The 24,277-nt window shown below is 37.0% G+C and overlaps 1 protein-coding gene across 4 annotated transcripts in view; it reads right to left on the bottom strand.

Moving 5' to 3' along the window:
* Tfb4 (transcription factor B4) overlaps positions 1-23,517 on the bottom strand; it is a 171,705-nt gene extending 148,188 nt beyond the window's left edge. Inside the window, exons 1-2 of one of the 4 annotated variants that reach the window (XM_090413539.1) lie at positions 23,396-23,517; positions 4,925-4,992 (exon numbers count right to left, since the gene is read on the bottom strand). In XM_090413539.1, the coding sequence (XP_090269665.1) occupies positions 4,925-4,939 (15 nt within the window). In that variant the 5' untranslated portion in view covers positions 4,940-4,992; positions 23,396-23,517. Of the gene's footprint in view, positions 1-4,924; positions 4,993-11,976; positions 12,384-12,468; positions 12,639-23,395 lie in introns of those variants that run through there. The other 3 variants (XM_090413538.1, XM_090413536.1, XM_090413535.1) reach the window with 3 other exon arrangements.
* Positions 23,518-24,277: the final 760 nt, after the last annotated feature.

The raw sequence follows: 24,277 nt of genomic DNA, 5'->3' as shown, positions 1-24,277 counted from the left end.
CCCTTAGTTATACAGCTCTAACCCTTAAGAACCCCTAATTATTATTATTATTTGACACCTCCAGGGAGTCTAAAGACTCATCGAGGGAGGGCACCTGCTCTACAACTATCTCCACCACTCATTCACCAACTACCCCAGCACCATCTACCACTGACCACCACTAGTTTTTCCACGGACTAACACAAACATCCATGCCCATGGCAGAATTCGAACCCGCAGCCTTTTGGTTAGAGAGCAAATATGCTAACCACTCAGCCAGCCAAGCCGGCGTTAATTAGGAATTATATATATAATTATCCTAATTATATAATTAGGAATTATATATAATTCCAATATATAATCAATTTTTTTTTAAATAAATTGATGTATATTTGAACTATGTTGCTTCTCACACAAATAATGTTAAGTAAAATGAGCAACATGGGTTTACTAAGGGAAAGTCATGTTTTAGCAACTTGCTCACATTCTATAAGAATGTTACCACTGAACTAGACAAGGAGAATGGATACACCATTATACTTTTGGGTTTTGCTAAGGCTTTTGACAAAATAAAGCTGTTGAAAGTTTTTCCACTTGGTTATACTCTAAATTAAAGATACCGAGAAATTATATACCTGGTTTAATCCTTTATCTAAGTGTTAGCAAACAAAGTTTGCACCTGAAATATTTTCATGACTGGGGCAACTCGTATATAGAAGCTAATGACTTCACATCACTTGCTTTAGTCTCTGGCTCCCACTGATGAGATCTCACTCAATAAAGGTCGAAACCGGTCTGGGTAGTGACCCTTCCCATAATGCATAGCATTATACATACCTGTAAGGATATGTGCTTTGCATTATGGGATATGAACCCAAGTGATGTGAAGTCATTAGCTTCTATATACAAGTTGCCCAGTCCTGAAATTACTTCAGGTGCAAACTTTGTTCGCTTAATGATTAAACCAAGAATATAATTTCTTGGCATCTTTAATTTACAGTATAACCAACTGGAAAAATTTCTGGGGTATTATGCCTGTAAACGGAGTGTGATCTGGCTGGTTTGCTGTTTTGAGGGGTGAAACACTTGACTTTCTGAGAGGAAAAACCTTGCCACCTTTCCTAGAGATGAGTGAGTGAGAGATTGATCATATGATGTTGAAAGTAGTTAACGAAGGTTCTGAGCTTAAGTAGGATAATTAACAGAAGGCATGAGGAAGAAAAATATTGCAGTTTGGTGTGTACTAATGCCAGATATATATGAAAGATAGGAGAAGATGTTTTGGCATTTCAGCCTGCCCAAAAGTTACAGATATTGGTGAGACTTGGCTAATGGAGGATTTTTCAGAACAGACAGAGAGAACAGGAGAACCTTATAATCTTTCCTTTAGTTCTTCTTCTGCTAAAACAGAAGAACTGAAGGGGGGGGAAAAAAGTGTACAAGTACATAAGGAGCACAAGAATACAGAGAGAAGTTAATTTGAGGCTATCTGGAATGAGGTAGAGGTCAAAAGAATGAAATATGTAATTTGTTGTTGATATAGGTCAAGGACACAAGGGAGTAGGTGGATGGCATGCATTGGGAAATTAGCACAATAAGTGCAGAATGAGTAATTATGGGAGACTTGAACAATGAGGGCATAGACTGGAAGGAAGAACCGTCTCAGGAAAAGAAGAAAATGGAATTTACATAGTAGTGAATTACCTGAGGAAACTTGTAATGGAGGGGGCTCAAGGTTAGGGATTGCTAAATCTGATGACAGCATCAGAGAACTTAGGAGTAACCAAGATACCACACTGCCTCACATTGGGGAAATCAATCTAGGAGAATGTCAGATATGCAGAATTTGTTGTTAAAAAAAGGGTATATATCTAGAATTAGAATTACAATGCAGTGATTACAGCAAACAGAGAAGATAATTCATAGCAGTATGCTGGTATAAGAATTTGGAGGGGAAAGATGTTAGCAGTGCAGGGAGATAGTTTCAAAAAAACATCAGACTGTATACCCAGAGTTAGGAGGATAAATAGGAATATGATACTCTATACTTTGTAAAAAGAAATGGCTACATTATGATACTGCTGGACTTTGCAAAGACATTTGACAGAATACCACATGGAAAACAAATGGGAATGGATATGAGTCTGGTGGCATGGAATGGGGAGTGGCTGATAGACAGAGAGTAATGTATAGTGGAGTGGAATCAAGTCAAATGAGGGTGACTAGTGGAGTGCCCTAGGGCTCTCCATAGCAATCCTAGTCACCACTGTACTAGGATTACTCTAATTTGTAGATTAATTACATAGCGGAAGATTTGAAGGGGGATATTCAGTTACTTGTTGATAATGCAAAACTAGGGAAGGCAATAATTCATAAAAGTGATGTAGTTATCTTATAGGATAATTTAAATAAACTGGTGGTAAGGGCAAAGGACAATGGTTGTCAATTTAATATTGTAAAATGTAAGGTATGCACTTTGGGATGATAAGATTACATACTGTGTATAACACTGATGGTGCTGGATTACAGGAAATTGATGAGGCAAGGGACTTGGGAGGTGATGGTGGAGAGAGAGAGAGATGAAGTTCAAAAAAAGGTATATTGCAGAAGTCAGTAAAATAGCTCAAAGCATTACTTGGCTGCTGAAGACACACTGACAAGTAAAGATAGGGTGGTTATTATCCCACTTTATGGGACTATGGTTCAATCCCATGTTGACTACTTTGCACAGATTTGGTCACCTGTGTTTCTTGGGGATCAGGAAGTGGTGGAGAGGATTCAGAGACGAGGACCAAGATGGTGACAGGTATATGGAATATTCCTTATGACGATAGATTGAAGGTGTGTGAGCTGCAGAGTTTAGCTGACAGGCAGAGGTGAAGGGATATTATTATTATTATTATTATTATCTGAGACCTCCAGGGAGTCAAGGACTCATCGAGGGAGGCTGTAAATTACCTAACCCAGATATTATACTTTCCCTTAAATTTATTTACACTAGATGCACTCACTACCCCTAAGGGCAAATTATTCCACTCACTCACTGCTCTCTGAGAGAAAAACCTAGCTCTTACCCCTTTCTTGACTGAGAACAACCTTAACTTCAATGGATGCCCCCATCTCTCTGCCTTCCATATAAAGAAAAATTTCCTCATATGATAAACTTATAAGTTACTGAAGAGATTCTATGATATTGACACAGGAGAAATTTTTCAATACAAGGGGGGGGGGGGTAGGGGGAAAACAAGGAGTCACACTCTGAAATTGTCTAAGAGTATGGTTAGTAACAGTGTGCAGACTAATTTCTTTACTTAGAGAGTGGTAAATGATTGGAATAGTTTGCCAGAGGTGGTTGTGAGCACCCCTACAGTTAATTGGTTTAAGGAGATGTACGATAGGTATTGTGTTAATGGATAGAGTGGTTTTCCACAATGAGTCTTTTTGGCTCCATGGAGTAACCATATAAATTATCAGAAAAAAGAAAAAAATTTGGAGAATATATAAAGAGAAAGATGATTAGCAAGCCCATGAGCAGTACTTGCAAGAAGACTGACTTGTATAAGGAAAGACAAAACTATTGAGAGTAAGCTAGATGATGAGACCAAAAGGAAATCCCAAAGTGCTCATTTGCTATGTGAAAGAAAGAATGCCTATGGAAAGATTACTTTAATGAGTACTAATGTTAAAGAGGTAACAGATAACAGAAGCAAATGAAATAGTTGAGTTGCAAAGAGACCTTTTTGCAAGAGTGTACCATCTAGGTGGAGATGATGCTGACTGATGTGAGATGATACTGACTGATGTGAGAATAGATATAAATGAATTGGAGGTGCTTACAACATTGTAGAAGCTTAATGCAAATATGGCCCTGAGCTTAGATGGGATATCAGCTGGTTCATTATAAGAATGTGCAAAAGAATTGGCAGCTCCTCTGACCAACTATTTAACTTAAGCCTCAGAGAAGGTGCCAAGGAAATGGAAAGTAAGCAAAATAGTTCCACTGCATAGAAGTTCTAAGATAAATATAGCAAATTATATGCCAATCATTATGTCAGGCATAGTAGTTAAGGTACTAGAAGTTTGTAAAAGATAGAATTCAGGACTGAGTGGGTGGATGGGAATTGATCCTCTATAGGGGGCAGCAGTTTTGTGAAAGGTGGGTCTTGCCTCAGTTATGTGCTCACTTTTTATAATAAAGTGATTGATTTAGATCAAGGAAATGCTATACAGTGATACTGTTCAACTTTGCAAGGCATTTCACAGGATACTACAGAACTCTGTTGCATAAAGTGGATCAAATGGAGATGGAAATGAAGCTAGTGATTTGAATAAGAAGTGACTAATGTAAAAATATCAAAGAGTATTATATGGAGAGGCATTTCTGAGTCTTTCCCCTCACATTCTATTATATATTATTAAGGAAGGAAGGATAATAAATATTTACTATTGTTTATAGCCAAGATCCAAAATTGCCTCTGTAACTTAAGTTTCGAAAGAGCAAGAACTTATGAGAATACGACACAAGAACTGTTTTAGTATTATGTTACTTAAAAGATGACAATTCTTACCCAGGAGACTATATATTTGCCTTTTTATTAGCGCTTTCGATTAAGGATTTCAATGTGGCTGACAGCTGTTGTGAACTATCTTGTTTAAAAGTTGTATTTTTCTGAAGGGAATGCTTGATTTATCACAAATTAAGTTTTTTCTCATAAGATGTTATCACCGATTGAATTTTTGTTACTGAGTAATTGCATACTGGTAGAAAAACAGTACAAAACAAAAACATATGGGAAACTTCAGCATGTCAAGCAGAAGCAATCATTCTGAAAGATATTCTAGCAGAAGAAACTGCAGACTATTAGCAGAATTAGTAGATTAAATAATGGCAAACAAGAGGCCTAGATAGACTAAAAATCATGCATAATTTTGAAGAAGCACCTACTTCACCCTTTTTCATAAGCTCCACAGATGGATTGGTGTCTACTACCACAACTAAGAGACTCCCTTCATCTGAAAAATAAAAGAACTCCATAGAAATTTAGTTACCAAATAAATTTATATCAAATAAAGTTAAACTAAATTTCTAGGTCTGTGTAATTATAATCCTTTAAATATATATACTCAAAATGATTCCAAAGAAACATCAATACAGAAAACACTATTTACTACCCATGTATTATTATTATTATTATTACGTACAGCTCCAAGGAGTCCTTAGACTCATCAAGGGAGGCCCAACATCATGTTAAGAACAACTATTCAACATTCACACAGTATCTATCATACTTCTCTTTGAACTCATTTACAGTCACCCACCCACAACAGACTCTGGCAGCTTATTCCAATCATTTACCACTCTCCAAGTAAAAAATCTAGCTCTAACACCCTTGCTAACCACACTCTTACCAAGCTTCCATGGATGGCCCCTAGTCCTCCCACTACCAGTCCTATTCTCAAAAATATCTTCTGAATTAATCTTATAGAAACCCTTCAGTGATTTGAATGTCTCAATCATATCACCACTTTTCCGCCTATCAACCACTTTCTACAGCCCACAAATCTTCAACCTGTTCTCATAAGGTTCATTCCATAGTCCTGCTATTATCTTGGTCACTCATCTCTGGATCCTCTCCACCTCCTCCCCATCGAGGAGAAACCTCGGCACCCATATCTGGACACAGTAGTCTGGATGGGGTCTTATCAAGGCTCGATACAGAGGAACAATAACCTGTTTGTCTCTGCTCGTTAAACTGTTTTTCAGAAGCCAAGTGATTTGATGAGCTGATTTTGCCACTTTTGTGATGTGTCCCCTAAACTTCAACTCCTTATCCACCAACACTCCCAAATCCCTGGCCTCGTCAACTCCTGAAGTACAGTTCCACCAATGTCACATACTGCTGCTGCTGCTAATCTTTTCACCCCAAAATGCAAAACCTACATTTTGCCACATTAAATTGACATCCATTCTCCTTAGCCCAGTCCTCCAAACTATCCAAATCATCCTGCAAAATTTTGACATCATGAGCATTCACTATTGCTCTACCTAACTTTGCATTATCTGCAAACAGATGCACAGTTCCTCTCAGATCCTTTCCTATATCATTAATGAACAAATAAACAGTAGCGGTCCAAGAACAGAACCCTGGGGCACACCGCTAGTCACAGGCCGTCTTTTGGACTCTACTCCTGAATAAACCACTCTCTGATATCTCTCCATCAACCACCCTCCTATCCATCTCACCAACCCTATATCCATTCTCATATGCTGCAGTTTACTTATTAGCATTCCATGTGGTATCCTATCAAAGGCTTTAGCAAGGTCCACTAGAATCACTGTAAAACCGCTACCCTTATCCAGTTCAGCCGTCACTGTGTTATAGAACGTGAGCAAGTTACTGAGGCATGATCTACCCTTCACAAAACGATGCTGTCCCCCATACAGTATCCCATTTTCATCTTGACTATTTTCTCCAAGATCCTGACAACAATTCCTAATATGTTGATCGGCCGGTAATTTTCAACAGCAGCCTTGGAACCTCCTTTATGCAGTGGAACTATTTTCTCCTCATTTCACCCCTTGGGACTAACCCAGACCCGAGACTCAAATTAAACAAACCGGTCAAAGGCATTGACAATTCTTTAGCAGCTTCTCGTACGACACGAGCTGGTATACCATCCAATCCCACAGATGAATTGACATTTAGGTTTTGTAATAGACTATTCACCTCCACTTCATTCACCACAATTCCCGTATAAGCTGTTGGTTCTTCCATTTCTGCAATGTTACCACCTGGATGATATACTCTTGCAAAATGCTCACTCAGTAATTCTACTATATCATCTGATTCGGTTACCTCCCTACCATCGGCATTCTTTAAAATCAATCTGCCGTACACATTTTTTCTTTTACTTGCAACATATCGAAAAAAACTGTTTGGGATTCTCTTTAGCCTGCATGGCTAATGTTCTTTCATAATCCATTTTTGCTTTTCTTACCACACTTGTTACCCTTCTGGCCTGGGCTTTATACCATTCATGTGCCAGCAGGTCACCATTCTCCTTAAATTCTCTCCACGGTTTATTTTTTTTTCAGCTCAAGCTTAATGGTGTTATTCATCCATTTAATCCCTACTTCATTTATTATTCGGACTCTAGGTATAGTCAGCCATTGCCTCCTGCAAAAACTTCTTAACCGCTTCCTATGCACTATCAACATCCAGCCCTTGCAGTTTTACATGCCATGGCACTGAACCAATCAAACTCCAAAGCTTGTCACACTTACCAGCCTGATAATTCCACGTGTAAAACAATAAATAAATAAATTTTAGCCTATTTTTTTCTACCCACTACTGGGTGAAGGCCTCTCCCATTGTGGGAGGTTTTGGGTCTACTGCTCCCATGGTGACCCAGTCCATATTGGGAGAGGACATAACAAACATCCATGCCTACGTGGGATTTGAACCCACAGCCTGCTGGCTGGAAAGCGGATATGCTAACCACTCGGAAAGCCAAGCCTCCTGTTCCTAATTCCACATGTACTCTTTCTTAATTGTAAATTCCACACCTTTAGCCACCTCCCAAGTCAAGACCCTATGATCACGCTCACCAATTGGTGGCAAAGTGGTCATATTCGTTACAGCCAAATCCTCAGATGCAATTACTAAGTCAAGCACTCTCTGACCCCTAGTATTTTCCATTACATGCTGTCAGCAAGCCAGGCCTCCTGTTCCTAATTCCATATGTACTCTTTCTTAATTGTAAATTCCACACCTTTAGCCACCTCCCAAGTCAAGACCCTATGATCACTCTCACCAATTGGTGGCAAAGTGGTCACATTCGTTACAGCCAAATCCTCAGATGCAATTACTAGGTTAAGCATTCTCTGACCCCTAGTATTTTCCATTACATGCTGTCGCAGATAGTTATCCCTCAATAACCGCATAAAACCCAATTCCTTCCTCTCGCATGTCATCTTCTCCCTCCAATCAATGCTACCATAGTTGAAATCTCCCATAATAATTACTCTCCTTCCACTCATTTCTTCTATTTGCTTGTGCATACTATCTCCACCATCTTTTCCATCACCTGGTCTATTGGTCTATAGCAGCACCCAATTGTATATTTTTTCTGCTAGCCTCAATCTCACACCAAATGGCCTCAAATGTGCTCTTTTCTCTATCCTGCAATTCAGCTTCTATTCTCCTTGGCTGCAGCTCATCAGCTATCATCAACAATACTCCTCCCCCCATTTTATTCTCCCTGTCATTCCTGAACACACTATACCCATCACATTCAATCTCACTAGCTATATTATCTTCAGGAAGCCATGTTTCACTAATGCCAATAACCTGTGGTCTGGAAGTGCCAACCAAGGCCAAAAATTCTTCCTTCTTGTTCCTAATACTCCTAGCATTAGTGTACTTGAATTGCAGACCTCCATTAGCCCCATCCCTACTTTGATGGGGCTAATGGAGGTCTTTATTTGCCTTATACTAACTATCCCATTCTGATTTGTTGTCCTTATTCGCTTGGGCATATTATACTCATTCATACACTCAACTCCCTCCCTGAGGTCTGCATATCTACTCCCCCCCCTTTATAAATCTAGTTTCCCTGATTCTGCACATCCACTTCATTCAACAACACTTTTTCAAGTCTCCTAACACCGAATCCATTCAAATGCAAACCATCCATCTTATATGATCCTTTCGCCCATTGAACTCCCTCCACATGTCCACAAATTCCACACCACTCATCCTGCATAACCCAGGCATAAAGTAATTTGCAATTATGGCCCTCCTTCTGAACTCTTCACTGTCATACTGCAGCAAAAGACTAATCATCCTAACTCTCTCACTCATTTCTTTTGCTGCCTCAAACAATTCATTCAGGTCCTCTATCATTTCCATTTTATCTCCTTTCAAATCATTCGAACATGCCACCACTACCATTTCTTTCACCCTTTGCTTAACATTTTATTGTACATATCTAATTTACAAAACACAGTGGGAATATTTTTTCCAAAAGACTGCATATTCTTCGATATACCAGAATATACATTATCCCGTCTGTTATTCATTATCTATATGGATCATATTATGAAGGAAAGTGGTATTAAAGCTGACATCAAAATTGGAGATGTTAATCTCAGCTCTTTGCTTTATGTGGATGATGTTGTACTTCTAAATAAATCAGCTACAAGTCTGCAAGATTCTCTGACTAAAGTGAATAACCGTTGTTGTAATAGATATGGTATGAAAGTCAGCATTAAAAAGACAAAGACAATGAAAATAGGCATAAACATTGAAAATATCAACTGCATTGTGAATGGAGAACTTATAGAACAAGTAAAACATTTCAGCTACTTAGGCATGATTTTTAGTGACGGTGGTAAATTAAATATGGAAATAGACAACAGAATCAACAAAGCTGGTATGGTAGGAAGTCAAGTGAATAAATTTATATGGAGTAAGAGAGAAATTAGCCAAAACACTAAATTAGCTGTATACAGGACAGTATTCAAGCTAATTTTAACTTATGTATCTGAGAGCTGGGTCAGAAGTAAAACACTTAACCAAAGATTAGAGACTGCAGATATGAGAGTCCTGAGAAAGATTAGGGGCATTAACAGATGGCATCAATGGCAATATCATATTAAAAACGAGGATATTAGGAAAGAACCTGACATTGTCAGCATCCAGGAATGTGTTAGTAGAGCTAATCTCAGGTGGCATGGTCACTTAAACAGAATGGGAGAGGAAAGATTATCAAAACAAGTGTTCTCTGCCAGGTGGGTAGGAAAAGGACCCATAGGAAGACCGAGATCTAGGTGGATTGAAACAGTAAAAAGTGCCTTAGAAGATAGAAATATAAGATCTGATAATAATAAATTTAGTTTAGTCCTTTATCCAGGTGTAAGCAAACAAAGTTTGCACCTGAAAATATCTTCAGGACTGAGGTAAGGTGGTACATCCCTTGGCAACTCGTAGCAAAGGTGGACCAAGCTCTCATCACTCCTTGTCTCAGTATCTCCCATAATGCAAAGCACATCTCCTTGCAGACATGTATACTGCTATACATTAAGGGAAGGGCCACTATCCAGACCGGTTTCGACCTTTATTGAGGTCTCATCAGTGGGAGGCAGACCCAGAATGGTCATACTAAGGCAGAAGCAATGAAGAGGTCATATTTACCTACACAAGTTGCCAACCGGTGTACCACCTTATTATTAAATTACTCTGGATTTAGAGAAAGATGTTGGAAGTTTATTTTGCACTTGGTTAGACTATAATAAATTTAGTTTAATCCTTTATCCAAGTGTAAGCAAACAAAGTCTGCACCTGAAAATATCTTCAGGACCTCTCCATTGCTTCTGCCTCCCACTGACGAGACCTCAATAAAGGTCAAAACCGGTCTGAGTAGTGGCCCTTCCTTTAAGGCATAGCAGTGAAGGGAAATAGCAAAGCATATGTCTGCAAGGAGATGTGTTTTGCATTATGGGAGATGCTGAGACAAGGAGTGATGAGAGCTTGGTCCACCTTTGCTATGAGTTGTCAAGGGATGTGCCACCTTACCTACAAAATATCCTGAAGATATTTTCAGGCTCAAACTTTGTTTGCTTACACTTGGATAAAGGATTAAACTAAATTTATTATAGTCTAACCAAGTGCAAAATAAACTTCCAAGATCTGATAATGTTGGAGTCTTGATAGGTAACAGACTGATTTGGAGGAAAATTGTAGATAGGAAGTTAGTAATGATGTAATTTTTCATGTAGTACTATCATATCCTTACACCCCTTGAGGGTATATATCAGGAATACACCCCTTGGGGGTATATATCTGGAATTTGATGGTGACCAGGATTTACTGCCAATTTCTCACTTCTGTTTTAACCCAATGGTGAATATATCTTGAAGGTGAAATAAAATAAAAAATAAATCAGGGAAAAAATTGGCCATGACACAAGCCTTGTTTCATAGAAAATGATCACCTTATATTATTATTATGTGACAACTCCAAGGAGTTTAAAGACTCATTGAGGGAGGGCACTGTTCTACAACTCTCCATCTCTTCCACTCAATCCACCAGCTACAGTGAACCACATCATCTACACCAATGCCATCTACTGCCCACCACTGCGACTAGTATTTTCACAGACAATCACAACATCCAGCTCATGGTGGGATTCAAACATGCAGTTCTTTTGGCTGGAGAGCAAATACACTAACCATTCGACTGTCCATTAATTGGAAAGTTCTCTGGCTAGTTTGTTTTGCTGGAGGAAAAAATTCTGCAAGCAACAGCTATATGAGACCAGCTACTAACCTTTAGATGAGAAGCAACTTGTAATGTTCCTCTAATACAGTAATTGAGGATTTAATCCAGTTTTGTTTTGTTTTATCTTCATCTTCAAATCAACTGACAATCTTCACCAGCGATTCCAACATTTATTCAAAATGTAGTATCTAAAAGCAACTAAAGACATATCATTCAAGATATCTCTGACAGTTATGGTCTGGTTAGTAGGCTAACCCCCCACAGTATCCCATTACAATATGAGGCAATTTTGCAGGTGGATACTTTTTAGTGGTTTGTTGAATAAAGTGTTAACTGATTTCTGACAGCAAACTATCTAGTTGTAATCCTTTTCAGAAATAGTTGCCAAACAGCTCGAAAAACACTCCTAAGGGCCACCAAAGCTCTCGACTTATTTATTGGTATTCTGAACGGTGCCGGATAGAGACGAACAGAGTCATACCTGCAACGCAGTTGAGCTATAACTTGATATCTGCCCCTTCAAAATTTGGTGTGCACGGAAAGTGTTTGCAAAAACAAACATCATTTCCCAAAGTGCAACAATAGAGCTGAGAGCCTGACTAATAAATTTTCTCACGAATATTTATTTGCGGTTCTATATATAGTTCTTGAGAATATACAGCAAAATAAAATATTAAAATTTTTAATATTAAATAATGATATGAACAAAACATACCTTCTGACATCCTCAAAATCATGTAATGCCTCCCTCATTAAGCATAAAACATTAATAACAAACTGATTTGACTTGTTCTTCAACCTGATAATGAGGAACAAGCGAAAGAAACGGAGCGCGGACACGTGAGATTCCGAAATACACCACTGAATTCAAATACAAAAGCGATTCCGATAACTTATTTTATAACAATCTTCATTCTTACTTCGACAACAAGCGTCTCGTGAAATATAGGTGGCTATTTGGTTTTGTTGTTTTTTATGTTCACTTTTAAATGAGAAAAGTAGTGTTCGAACACAAGATTAAAAAAAATGTCACTTTTACAGTGGCTTAGCTATGAGGGTGCGGAGGGGGAGATCCGCCCCGGGCGTCACTTTTCACGTGAGACAATTTTATTTTTCGACGACTATTCTATTTATATTAACTTAGTAATTTTTATTACTTAATTAATAATTAGTTTTCAACATATAATTATTTTCAATAATTACTTACAACTAAAATAAACATAAACATACTGTTTTAATTTCTTTTCGTAGTTTTGACTTTTTGTAGTATTTTTGGTGTCTATTGAGAGGGGCGGCAAAAGCTCTAGCTACGCCACTGCACTTTTATTATTATTATTTGACACCAGGGAGTCCAAGGACTAATCGAAGGATGGCACCTGCTCCACAACTCCGTCTCCACTATTCAATTACCAACTGACCACAACTACACCAACGCCATCTACCGTCGACCAACACTGGTATTTATACAGACAATTACAAACATCCATGCCCACGGCGGGATTCGAACCCGCAGCCTTTTTCGCTGGAGAGCGGATACGCTATCCACTAGGCCAATTTAAATGAGAAAAGTAATGTTAGAACACAAGATGGGAAAAAAAAAAAAAAATATATATATATATATATATATATATATATATATATATATATATATATTTTTTTTTTTTTTCCCATCTTTTCATTTTTTTTCCCATTTTTTCCCATATATATATATATATATATATATATATATATATATATATATATATATATATATATATATATATATATATATATTAGTATTTATATATTTATTTAGTATTTATCAAAAAAAAAAATCACCCAACGCCTTTTATTCCCATTTAGTTTTTTTTTTTTGACTAGATGGGTGAAGCAAGAATGCTTTTCATATTCCCCATTATCAGTAGAAGAAAATTTATGGATCGAGTAATAAAGAGCAATAAGTTCTGATCATGGCAGGAGGGTAACAGAAATAGCTGAGCCTCAGTTAAAACTTCATTGGCTACAGCATTGCCATCCATTACCCTCCCTGGTACCCATTTTAGTCGCCTCGTGCGACATGCATGGGCTACAATGAGCTATTCTTATCCCGGCCATCACACGGGGTATTCCCATATAGTGAATAGCCAAGGTAGTTTTAGCTCTATACATAGGGAGACCTCCACAGGTAACCAATCAGAGATGGCTGGCCCAAGGCTGTGACTAATTATATCATTGTATCCAGTGAAGGAAGGCGACTGACAAGTGCTGCTATTTCGTGGTCCCTAATCCTAACACCATGTTTACTGTCTGAAAATAGTGTGGATTCTATGGTCGATTTTTTCTTTTTTGAGTTTACAGGACGAAAATTCCGGGTTTCCGGGATAAAAAACTCGTTTACCCATGCCAGAGATCGACTAACTCGGAAACCGCTCGAAAAAACCGCGATGAGTCCTTGACTCCCTAGAGGTCTCAGATAATAATAATAATAATAATAATAATAATAATAATAATAAATGTTCACTAAAATTTCTTCAAGTCGCCGACTTGAGGAACTTTTGAAGAATTGTTTAACGCTCTTTATTTGTGCGATATAGCGAGAAGAACAGCACACGCCACTTTCACTGAGCTACAAAGACTAATATTCATTTATTTATTCATAAATTAGTAGCACTGTACATATCACTAAGGTTTTACTCAAAATCATGAAATGTTTATCATATTCAGAGGTGGGTGACTAAGATGGTTTTGGACTTGTGGATTTTGAAGATTTGTGGGTTACAATGATAGACAGAAGGAAGAGAGGTGACATCAGTGGAGCACCCAGAGGGGGGCCAAGGGGTTCTGCCACCCGAAAGAAAAAGGAAAAAAAAAACACTAGAAAATTTTCCAAAACTCTTTTTCTTAATTAAAATTCATTTCTTTATTTATGTTGTGTCGTGTTTTTATTTCTATACTACTTATGAATTAGCGATCATTGCAGATGCTCATTCATAGGTCGTATGCAATGTGTAGTATGTATTCTCAAATCTTCTGCTCAACTCGCATCCCCCCTCCCAAGACGAAATCCTGAGTGCGCTACTGGGTGATATGATAGAAAAATTCAAGTTACTGAAAGGGTTTTATAGAATGGAAGTGGAAGAAATTATTCACTATATGACAGGTAGGATAGAAACAAGAGGTCATCACTGGAAATAGAATAAACATTTAGTTAGAAAGAATGCGAGGTCTAGATGAGTGGAAAGAGTTGCCTGCAGTTGTTGTCAATTGTTCTTCATCAATGCATCAGTTTAAAGAGAGGTATGAGTAGTGTGTAAATACTGACCAGCTACTCTCTCACATGATGAAATTCTGATTGGACTGTGGATGGTATCATAAGTATATTGTGAACTATGCTGTGAGCCTCCTGTAATGAGTCTTTTAACTCCATGCAGATATCTGTTAATAATAATAATAACAATAATTACCCTTAATTCACACACACACTCTCTCTCTCTCTCGAAAAGGTATTTCATTCATACAGTCGCTGAGAAAAATTCTGTCCTTATTCCCTTGCTATGAGTACCCTTTTACAATGATCATTCGTATTTTATCCTGCTGTGTCGAATTTACAATATCTTATATCTGTCCCATAACCTATTTCATTCATAAACAACATAAATATGTTGTTTATGAATGAAACTTAATATGTTAATATATCTTTGTATATAATATTCTCTGATAATGATATCTTAGTTTCCTTCTTTGCATCTTATCTATAACTTCCAATACGTTTATCAAAATCGAGGTGATAGGATCTGAACGCTAGTATGAATAAAGTCGGCTGTTAGTCTTATAAAGTGATACCTACTTATTTCTAATTATTGGCATTTTCCTTGGCCTCAAAGAAAACCTAGGTGCTAAATATATACATATGAATTATGTCACCCGAATTTGAGAATTTTTGTTAACTGTAATTCGAAGTTCTTCGATTACCACAACAACTTTCTGTAATGAAAATCCCCATTACAAATATAAAGCATGAATCTATTCACGTCGAAGAATGCAAAGCGCGTAGCAAGGCTCATAATGAGTTCCTTTTTTTCTTTCTTTACATCACTAGTCTCTTCAAACACTCCAAAAATAATCCATGTCAGAGCCACACCTTTGCTGCTTTGATTCGTTGCCAAATACCTTAATGAGACTCTTAGATTAGACATATACTTTTTGGTTAAAAACGCCTAAATATGGATCCTGTTAACTTTAACCTAAAATATTAACATAAGCTTTTCAAATGAAGGTAGAATTGACTGCAGTATACACCAAATTACTAAATATAATATAACTGAGTTATGGACTATTAATTGGCAATAATAGCCACACAATCTCGCCATTACCAATGTATTTAATAGATTAAATGTCAAAAACTATAGGCAGTGTCTCAACACTAGTTGCCCATATTTTATAAGTTCTTTGCATCATCATTATCATTATTCGAGTATCTGCATACAGTTAAAACACTCTTTGTGGGAGACCTACACTGACCATAATTCACACGATAACTATCATACCTCTCCTGAAACTCGTTGAGAGTCGGGCATTCAAAACTACTTCTATTAATCTATTCCACTCATCCGCCGATCTCCAAGCAAAAAAAACTTATCTGTACATCCTTTCTAACCATACTCTTATAAAACTTCCAGGGGAGATGACCTTTTGCCCCTTCCCTAGTCGTCGTGTATTGAAAATTTTGTTTTGTGTCAATCTCATTGAATCACTTTAGTAATTTATAAGTTTTCATCATTAATCTATCCTCTACCTTTCAACTAAACTCTACAACCCATAAACCTTCAATTTATCCTCTCGAGCATTCCACAGACCCGTCATCAGATTGGTCACTCGACTATGAATCCTCTCCACAACCTGATCCCCAAGACTACATGGTCACTTTCCCGTATTGAATGTAGAATTGCTGTAGTAGTTATTAATGTCTTCTGATGCTATTACCAGATTGAACACTGTTAAATCCCTGCTCTCCTCCATCACATGCTGTTTCGGATAACTATCCCTTAGTAAATGTATATCCAATTTCATTTTGCCATATGCCCTTTCCTCTATTCAATCCATTTCGATTCATTCTGGTGTCCATAACCCTAATACAATATTTTGTGTTAGCGTTAGAAAAGGAGTTGGCAACACATGCTAGCCGTCTCCGGTTTGCAGGCATTTCCGGTCTGTAGCACTCCACATTCTTCTTTAGACTGCTAACATTTTCCATAGTTAAATTACTATCAATCCAAGTTTCTTCTAGATACACAATTAGTCTTTTCTCCTCCCTGAAACGTCATATTGCTCTCAAATACTGCGTTCTAGATATAACAATGCCACTTCGCTCCATGATAAGTTTCCTTTTATTCTGGGACTTTTTAAAACAAAATCCGATTTCATGAAGTATTTTCCTTAAAAATGCTCTTTTCCAAGGAAAATTAATTTTTTCCTTCAGCACAGGACTCATCGGAACAGTTGGCACTCTTTTCTCGACCACGTAAAATTCGTGAATAGTTCTTCTTATAACGTTGCATCAAAATCATTCAAAGCTACGGTTTCGATGGTTTTATTTCTCTGGCGCTTTTTTTAGGAGATTTAAATTTTGGCTTACCTTCATCTTTTGATTCCCTACGAATTCTTTTAACAGTCGACGCCGATACGCCGGCAATTGCACTTGCACGTTTTATGACTTGAGAAAGGGAAACAACGAGACTGCCTTTTAACGATTCTTTTTCGCAGAATGTCAGCACATTATTCAATATTCTTTTGCAAGAGCTACTGAAACGTTTAACAATGGAACTTGTTGACTGTACTAGATCCATTATACAAATTAATAATACAAAAATGCAAAAAAGTGACAACAAAAATCAAGCTACTACTAATACAGCAACAGACAAGAAAGCACGTGATTTCGCATGTTGGCGACCAATTCATACATCCTTTATTTCTTTCTACCCTTCAACATGAATCGACTATTCTTGGCAAAACGCCAAGCAGAGATCTACTTGTGGGCGTACTATACCCAGTTACAGCGTTTCGATAATGTGAACTTTAATTATAATCACCCTTTTGCTAACGCCTTTTAATTCCCCTATAGGAGCTAGTTTCTGCATCCCAGAAACCTCGCATTTCTGGGATGCAGTCCTTTGCTGTTGCAGCCTACAACTTGCCATATACAGATGGATGCCACTCGATGATTCCCATGATTGTAAACAACCAGCATTACATGCAATATGTGTCTGTTATTGCATTTAGTATAATAAGTGCTCCTTGACTAAGTGGGAGTTGCAGTTTTTTTCACTATTTCTGCCATATCGTAGTGGAGGATGAGTTCACATTTATTAAACTGGATGACATTCATTTTTATTATGGACGTGCCAATGAAGTCGCTCATGAATCACGTCGGCTTTATTAAGAAACTCTTAGAAGTCGAATACCATCACTGCCTTTGTGAGCTGGCCATGTTATCTGTGCTAAAAAAGAATGAAGGAAGGTGGGGATAGATCAGGGTATTTGAAACTGAGGAGTGTATACTACGAATTCTGGTATGGAATCTGTGCATTAGCACATTGAGGTTATATACGAATATCAGCTTTATCTGTATTATTTCCAGCAGGTTCAGGAATTTTTGCTAGGCGATAAACGTCGATTAGTAATTTAATATTATGTCAGTAGCTCCCAACAATATATGAGACACTAACGATATCTATCTCTTGTGTGCTTTTCATACACTAAGTCACTCGAGAAATGTGTTTCAACATCGTCACAAAAAAGAACGTAATCGAACAAGAATCAAAATTATATCAGTTATTCTGGTGATAGAGCGCGTTACAGAACCAAACTCCATTTCAAGACAGCTACATAAGCATCTATCCTCAATATCAATTAAATAAAATATAAATAAAAAATCAGCTAACGCCTTTTATGGAGACTGAATGGGCAGTTCAATCTCCACCGGTAGCCAATCGGAGATAGCTGGCCCATGTCTATCACTAATTATAGCAGCCACTGATGAAAAGGCTGGCAAACAAGTGCTGCCATCACTTGGCACCTAACCCTAACAAGATATGTCACTGTCTGAAATAATATGGGTACTACGGTCGATTTTCGTGAGTTTACGGGACGAAAAACCCGCGTTTCGGGGAGGAAAAACCCGTTTGCCTGTGCCAGAGATCGACTAACTTGGGAACCAGTCGAAGATAGGCTTAGAAAAAGTTCCTCCAGTCAGCGACTAGACTAGAACCTAGGTCTAACTTCAAGCTACCAAGCGCAGAGGACGCAAGCGCCACTTCCATTGAGGTACACAGGCATGATAAATTACCTTGCAATTATTCCTCAATATCAATTAAATAGTACCTTGCAATTATTACTGAAATTGCGATTACTGAAAAGAAGTTACATATGTCCACTGCTTGGAAAGAAGTTAATGGACACCACTACGTGAGGAACAAATAGCCATGGCACCTACCTTGATAAGAAGCAGGAGCTGCTTTCACTGCGATGACTGCAGAAATAATACGGGAGATACGAGACATATTTTCCACAAGCCTACGGAGTTGAAAATTTCGACCATTCTTGTAAGCATGTCATATCCTGGACATTTGTGGAGTGGACATCCCCTTGACCTCACCTAATGCTCAGTTCATTCCACAGATGTCAAATAGGTTTGAGATCAAAAGTTCTATGGAGACCAATCAAGTGCCTTTGTGTTCATATCCACAACCAACACAGTTACAGCAGAAACTTTATGACACGGTGCAATTTCTTGCTAAAACAGAAATGGGCAGTTTCGTAGATACACCACAAAGTAGGAAGCATTGCATTGTTTAGACGGTCCAGATACCTCTTGAAGTACAATGTTCATAGCACAAGAAACATAGATCCGATGCTAAACCAGGAAAAAATAGGACGTCATCACTGCCACTTCCGAATTATATAGCTGGGGTTAAACCCTCTGATAGGAGACATTTCCCGGGCATTCACCACACTCATACTCACACTCGTCCATCTGTCCAGTACGGAGTGTAAAATGATTCGTTGCTCAATAACACTTTTCCAAGCTTACATGTCCCACTGTACACGAACATTGCACCAATGAATCAATGCTGCATACTGTTTCGCGTAATGTAGGGCTTGCATATTGCTATCCTATCATGGAAACCCAGGTTATGAGCCTCGTTTCTGAATGTTTTTGTGCAGATTCGTGTTCCAGTTAATGGATGGAAATCTGCATTCAATGTGTCAGACGATGAATGGCAATTTTTACATATTAAGCTTCGTATCATCATACTCTCACGTTCGGTGAGTGTGGTGGGTCATCAACCTGGGGATAGCACTTGCAGCTGACTCTCTGCGTTTCTATCTCAGTATGTTATCACGGATTGTTGACCTGAGATCGAAAAATTTGTCAACAGTTTGCCAAACAGATAGTCCTGCAAAATGGCTTGCTATCATAACGCCTATTTCAAACTCTGTTGGTTCCCTTCTCAGATCCCGAACACAGTTGCACTAACTTGGAAGTATTATACTCCTCTAATTTATACCGGTTACAAACAGGTGACTCGTTAAATGACACGATACACCTTGCGCATGGTGTTCATTGATTTCTCTCCAAGCAGTGCATAAAGTCATTCCTATTAACTATAACAAAATTCAGTGAGTGCTGTTTATGGATAACAGTGAAAAACTACAGATATGCACAATGAAAATCGACATTCAGTTGTTAAGTCAGGAAATCATTAGCACGTTCCAATCAGTATATGCGCACACAACTTCGGAGACCGATTAGTAGGACCGTATGTTTCAAAACAAGCTTACAGCTCATTTGTACCTTGAATTTTCTTCCTGGAAAGTGGGGTTTTTCATTCTGCAAACAAACCAGACAAAAAGGCAAGAAGAACACGCGATTTGTAACACTGGCCTTATAGTCTTAGTTTTTTTCCGTACATCCAAGACTAAAAAAACATCTTGCACAGAGTGCTAGATAACATTCATTTGGGGAGGAGGAGAAGCATGTGGTTCGTGAATAACGGACTCCACCATACTTCATTCGTGAGGGTCAAGGTTATCTTGGTCAAAGGCTTTCTGAAAGGCAAGTTGCTCGAACTAGACCACTTACATAGTCTTCACGGACACTTGGCTTAAAACCTGTGAATACTGTATTTATTTAACTTATTTATGCAATCCAACCAATTGAGACATTTTGATGGATTCAGATAATGAGTTGACTATACATTCACAACACCACACACAACTTAAGAATTTCCAGTGCTTGAGATTGTCATTGATAAGAAATGTGAATGACCGCATGACTGGTAACAGAGGTCACTCTGATCAAAGTTGGACACCAGCTGTGAGATATCCTGCAGTGTTACTTTTGCCGATTACTTGAGATTTATGCTTATTTATTGACATTTTGCCTTCGTCTGCATTGCAGGTTGTCAGTGTTTTCACTGCGACTACAAAGAACTGTCAAAAATGCGAGGCTCCCAGACTAATCTATCATTTGTATAGGTACTTTTCCTTTGTTTCAATGTAGAAAATACTCGTAATTTTAGTTTCATGAGCAGAGTGAGGAATAGTCCTATATATATATATATTACATACACATATAGATTGAATTCATATTATATATATATATATATATATATATATATAAGTTAAAGATACCAAGTAATTTCATAACCTTGGTTTTAATCCTTTTCCCCAAGTAAGTAAACAAATAAGTTTGCATCTGAATGTAGTTCGACTTGAACTACGTACAGGCGCAAACTTATGTGTTTGCTTACTGGGAGAAAACGATTAAAAGCAAGGTTATAAAATTACTTGGTATATATATATATATATATATATATATATATATATATATATATATATATATATATATATATATATATATATATATACTACTATTAACTCGGGTTTGGGAGGATATGTTCATTTTTAATATTAACTGACTTAAAATCAGAGAATTATAACAAAATGAGATTTATTTGAAAACGCAACATGTTTCGTCGAGATTGACTTCATCAGACGTTAAGAACATAGAAAGATATTAAAAGACACTGAAAATAACATTGAGACGATTTAGTGGCAATTATGTATAGAGACTCTCTACGATGTTCATAGTTTATTTAAGCTTCAATGTTTTAGTGTTTTCTTTTTTCTTTCTTTTGTAATGTCACCTGATGAAGACTGTTACAAGCCGAACTAGTCGTGTTTTTATATTAAAACCATTTTACTTAAACCTCGGTTCTAGTCATTCAATTCTTTATATAGTCATTCAATTCTTTATATATATATATATATATATATATATATATATATATAAATCAGCTAACGCCTTTTTATTCCCGTTTATACGGGAGTAGGCGAGGCCATTTAGCCCTATCTAACTTTTGGAGACTGAGTGGGCAGTTCAATCTCCACTGGTACCCAATCAGAGACAGATGGCCCAAGGCTATCACTAATTAAGCGGTACGCAGTGAAGAGAGACGGCTCAAATGTGCCGCCATCTCGTGGTACCTAACCCTAACACAATATATTTAATATCTGAAATAATGTGGGTTCTACGGTCGATTTTCTTGAGTTTACAGGACGAAAAACCCGAGTGTATGTATATATATATATATATATATATATAATATGAATTCAATTCGATATAGAAAATAATAAAGAGTTATTATTTTCTATATCGGAAGTAAATTTTATATTAGGAAGGTGGATGTTTAGATGACGAAGAAAATCTGTGAGAGCTGTGTGCCCGTGATTCCAAATAATGAATATATCATCAACATATCTTTTCCAAACTTTTGGTTTAAATGAGAAGGAAGATATGGCTTTCTTTTCAAAGTCTTCAAGGAAGATGTTAGCTAGCACTGGGGACAAAGGGTTGCCCATTGCCAGGCCTTGTTTTTGTTGGTGAATGGAGTCCTTATATCTGAAGTAACCAGAATGAATGCAATGCTTTAATAAAGTGAAAATTTTTTTTGGATAATTTGTCCTGTAGTAATGTAAGTACCTCGTCCGTAGGAACGTTAGTAAATAAAGATATAATGTCCAAACTAGCTAGAATATCATTATCATCGATGGGAATATCGTTAATATGAGAAACAAAATCTGGGGTGTTTTTGATGAAAGATGAAGATTTATTGGAGAAACACTTGAGGTACTTTGCAAAATATTTTGAAAGTTTATATGTAGGTGAATCAATTCCTTCCATAATTGGGCGAAGAGGGATGTTTTCTTTATGAATTTTTGGAACTCCATAGATGCGTGGGATAAGAGGATGTAGAGAGCGTAATGAGAGGCGAATATTATGAGGAAGTTCACTCGCAGTCTTTAACAAGTTGTTTGTACGGTTTTGTAATTCTCTTGTAGGATCTTCCTGAAGAATTGAATATATTGAACTATCTTCAAGTAATTGAAGCATTTTGTTGTGGTAATCTTCAGAGTTGAGGATGACCGTAGAGTTGCCTTTATCTGCAGGTAAAATAATAATGTTACTGTTCTGTTTTAGATTTTTTAGGGCTTTTCTTTCAGCCACTGAAATATTATCTGTTGGAGGTTTGGCATTATTTATAATAAAAATCGATTCAATACGAAGAAGTTTCCCCAAATCATTAGGAATGAGTGAACTTGCTTTTTCTATTTTTGTAAGAAGAGATTCTTTAGGGATAAATTTTAGTGAGGGAATAAAATTGAGACCTTTGCTAAGAATATTCGTTTCTGCATCCGTTAACATATGAGAAGATTTGTTCACTACAACCTTTTCAGGATTAATACGGGCATCACTATGACCAGATCTGTTTTGTGTCCTTATTAGATTATTAAATTTCTTGATAAGAGTGTATTTATTCTTGTTTTGTATTCGTGTGGCTTGTGCTTCACTGTTAATGATAAAATCATGTAAGTTAACATTATCCATAATTTCTTCAAGTTTTTGAGTTAAAGATCTTTTAGTGCTGAACAAAAAAGCTAAACCACGTTTTGTGTCTGTAATTCTTTCGCTGAGGAGATCCATTTTAGTTTTACGATAGATTCTTTTAGCGCGTTCCGTTGTTATCTTTTCTTTAAAAGAGATGAAATTGGGAAAAACTGCATGGAACTTACAACGTTTGAGGAAAACTAACCTGTTTATTTTCAATCCTATTTTCTTCAATGTTCTTTTAAAATTCCTTTGAATTTTCATTAGAGACGCCTCGTCATTTAGGCTATAGATGTGGCGATCAGCTTTTACTCGGTTGTTATACATTTGAAAAAAATAGATTTAATGACTCCAAGACCGAGATAACATATAAAGATTTTAATTTTAATTTTAACCCGGTCCACTTAAATAATAATTTAAGTTATAACATCCCAGATAGCCATGCTGCAGTTATTCAATATTGGCGTTCACGTGAACTTGCACGCACAATTGCAACAAACAATGGCACGCCAGTTGGAACAACTTGAAAAATACAACGTTTTTATGTATCGATTATGTGAGGCAATTTGTACCTGTAATTTCCAGTTTGTTTAAATAATTCAATGTTTATTAGCATTCCTTTCCTTTATAAATACCTGAAGAAGGCTGCTATATGCCGAAACTAGTAGTATTTATCATTAAAATCTTTATATGTTATATCGGTCTTGGAGTCATTAAATCTATTTTTTTCAAATATATATATATATATATATATATATAATGCTTATATATATATATATATATTAATTAACGTATTTCATTTGTTATTTATTTTAACTTTTATATATTAATTGATATTATTTATTTCAGTTTTTATCTACTGGGAAAAATTTATTTCTGCTGGGAAAAATCTACAAACATCTTCCGTTGCAATGACGAAATAGAGAGAAAAATTGTGGAATCGAGAGAAATCATCTTCAATCCTGTTCATCTAAATAACAACTTAAGCTACAACCTCCCAGATAGTCATTCAGCTGTAATCATGTACTGGCGTTCACGTGATGCAGCAAGCACGCACTCTGCCAACAATGCAACAAATGAAAGAACA

Source organism: Typopeltis vanoorti, chromosome 24 (genome assembly GCF_054136105.1).
Source record: "Typopeltis vanoorti isolate ZY-2024b chromosome 24, IOZ_Tvanoo_1.0, whole genome shotgun sequence".
NCBI classification, from domain to species: Eukaryota; Metazoa; Arthropoda; class Arachnida; order Uropygi; family Thelyphonidae; genus Typopeltis; species Typopeltis vanoorti.
This window is presented reverse-complemented; position numbering and strand designations above follow the sequence as displayed.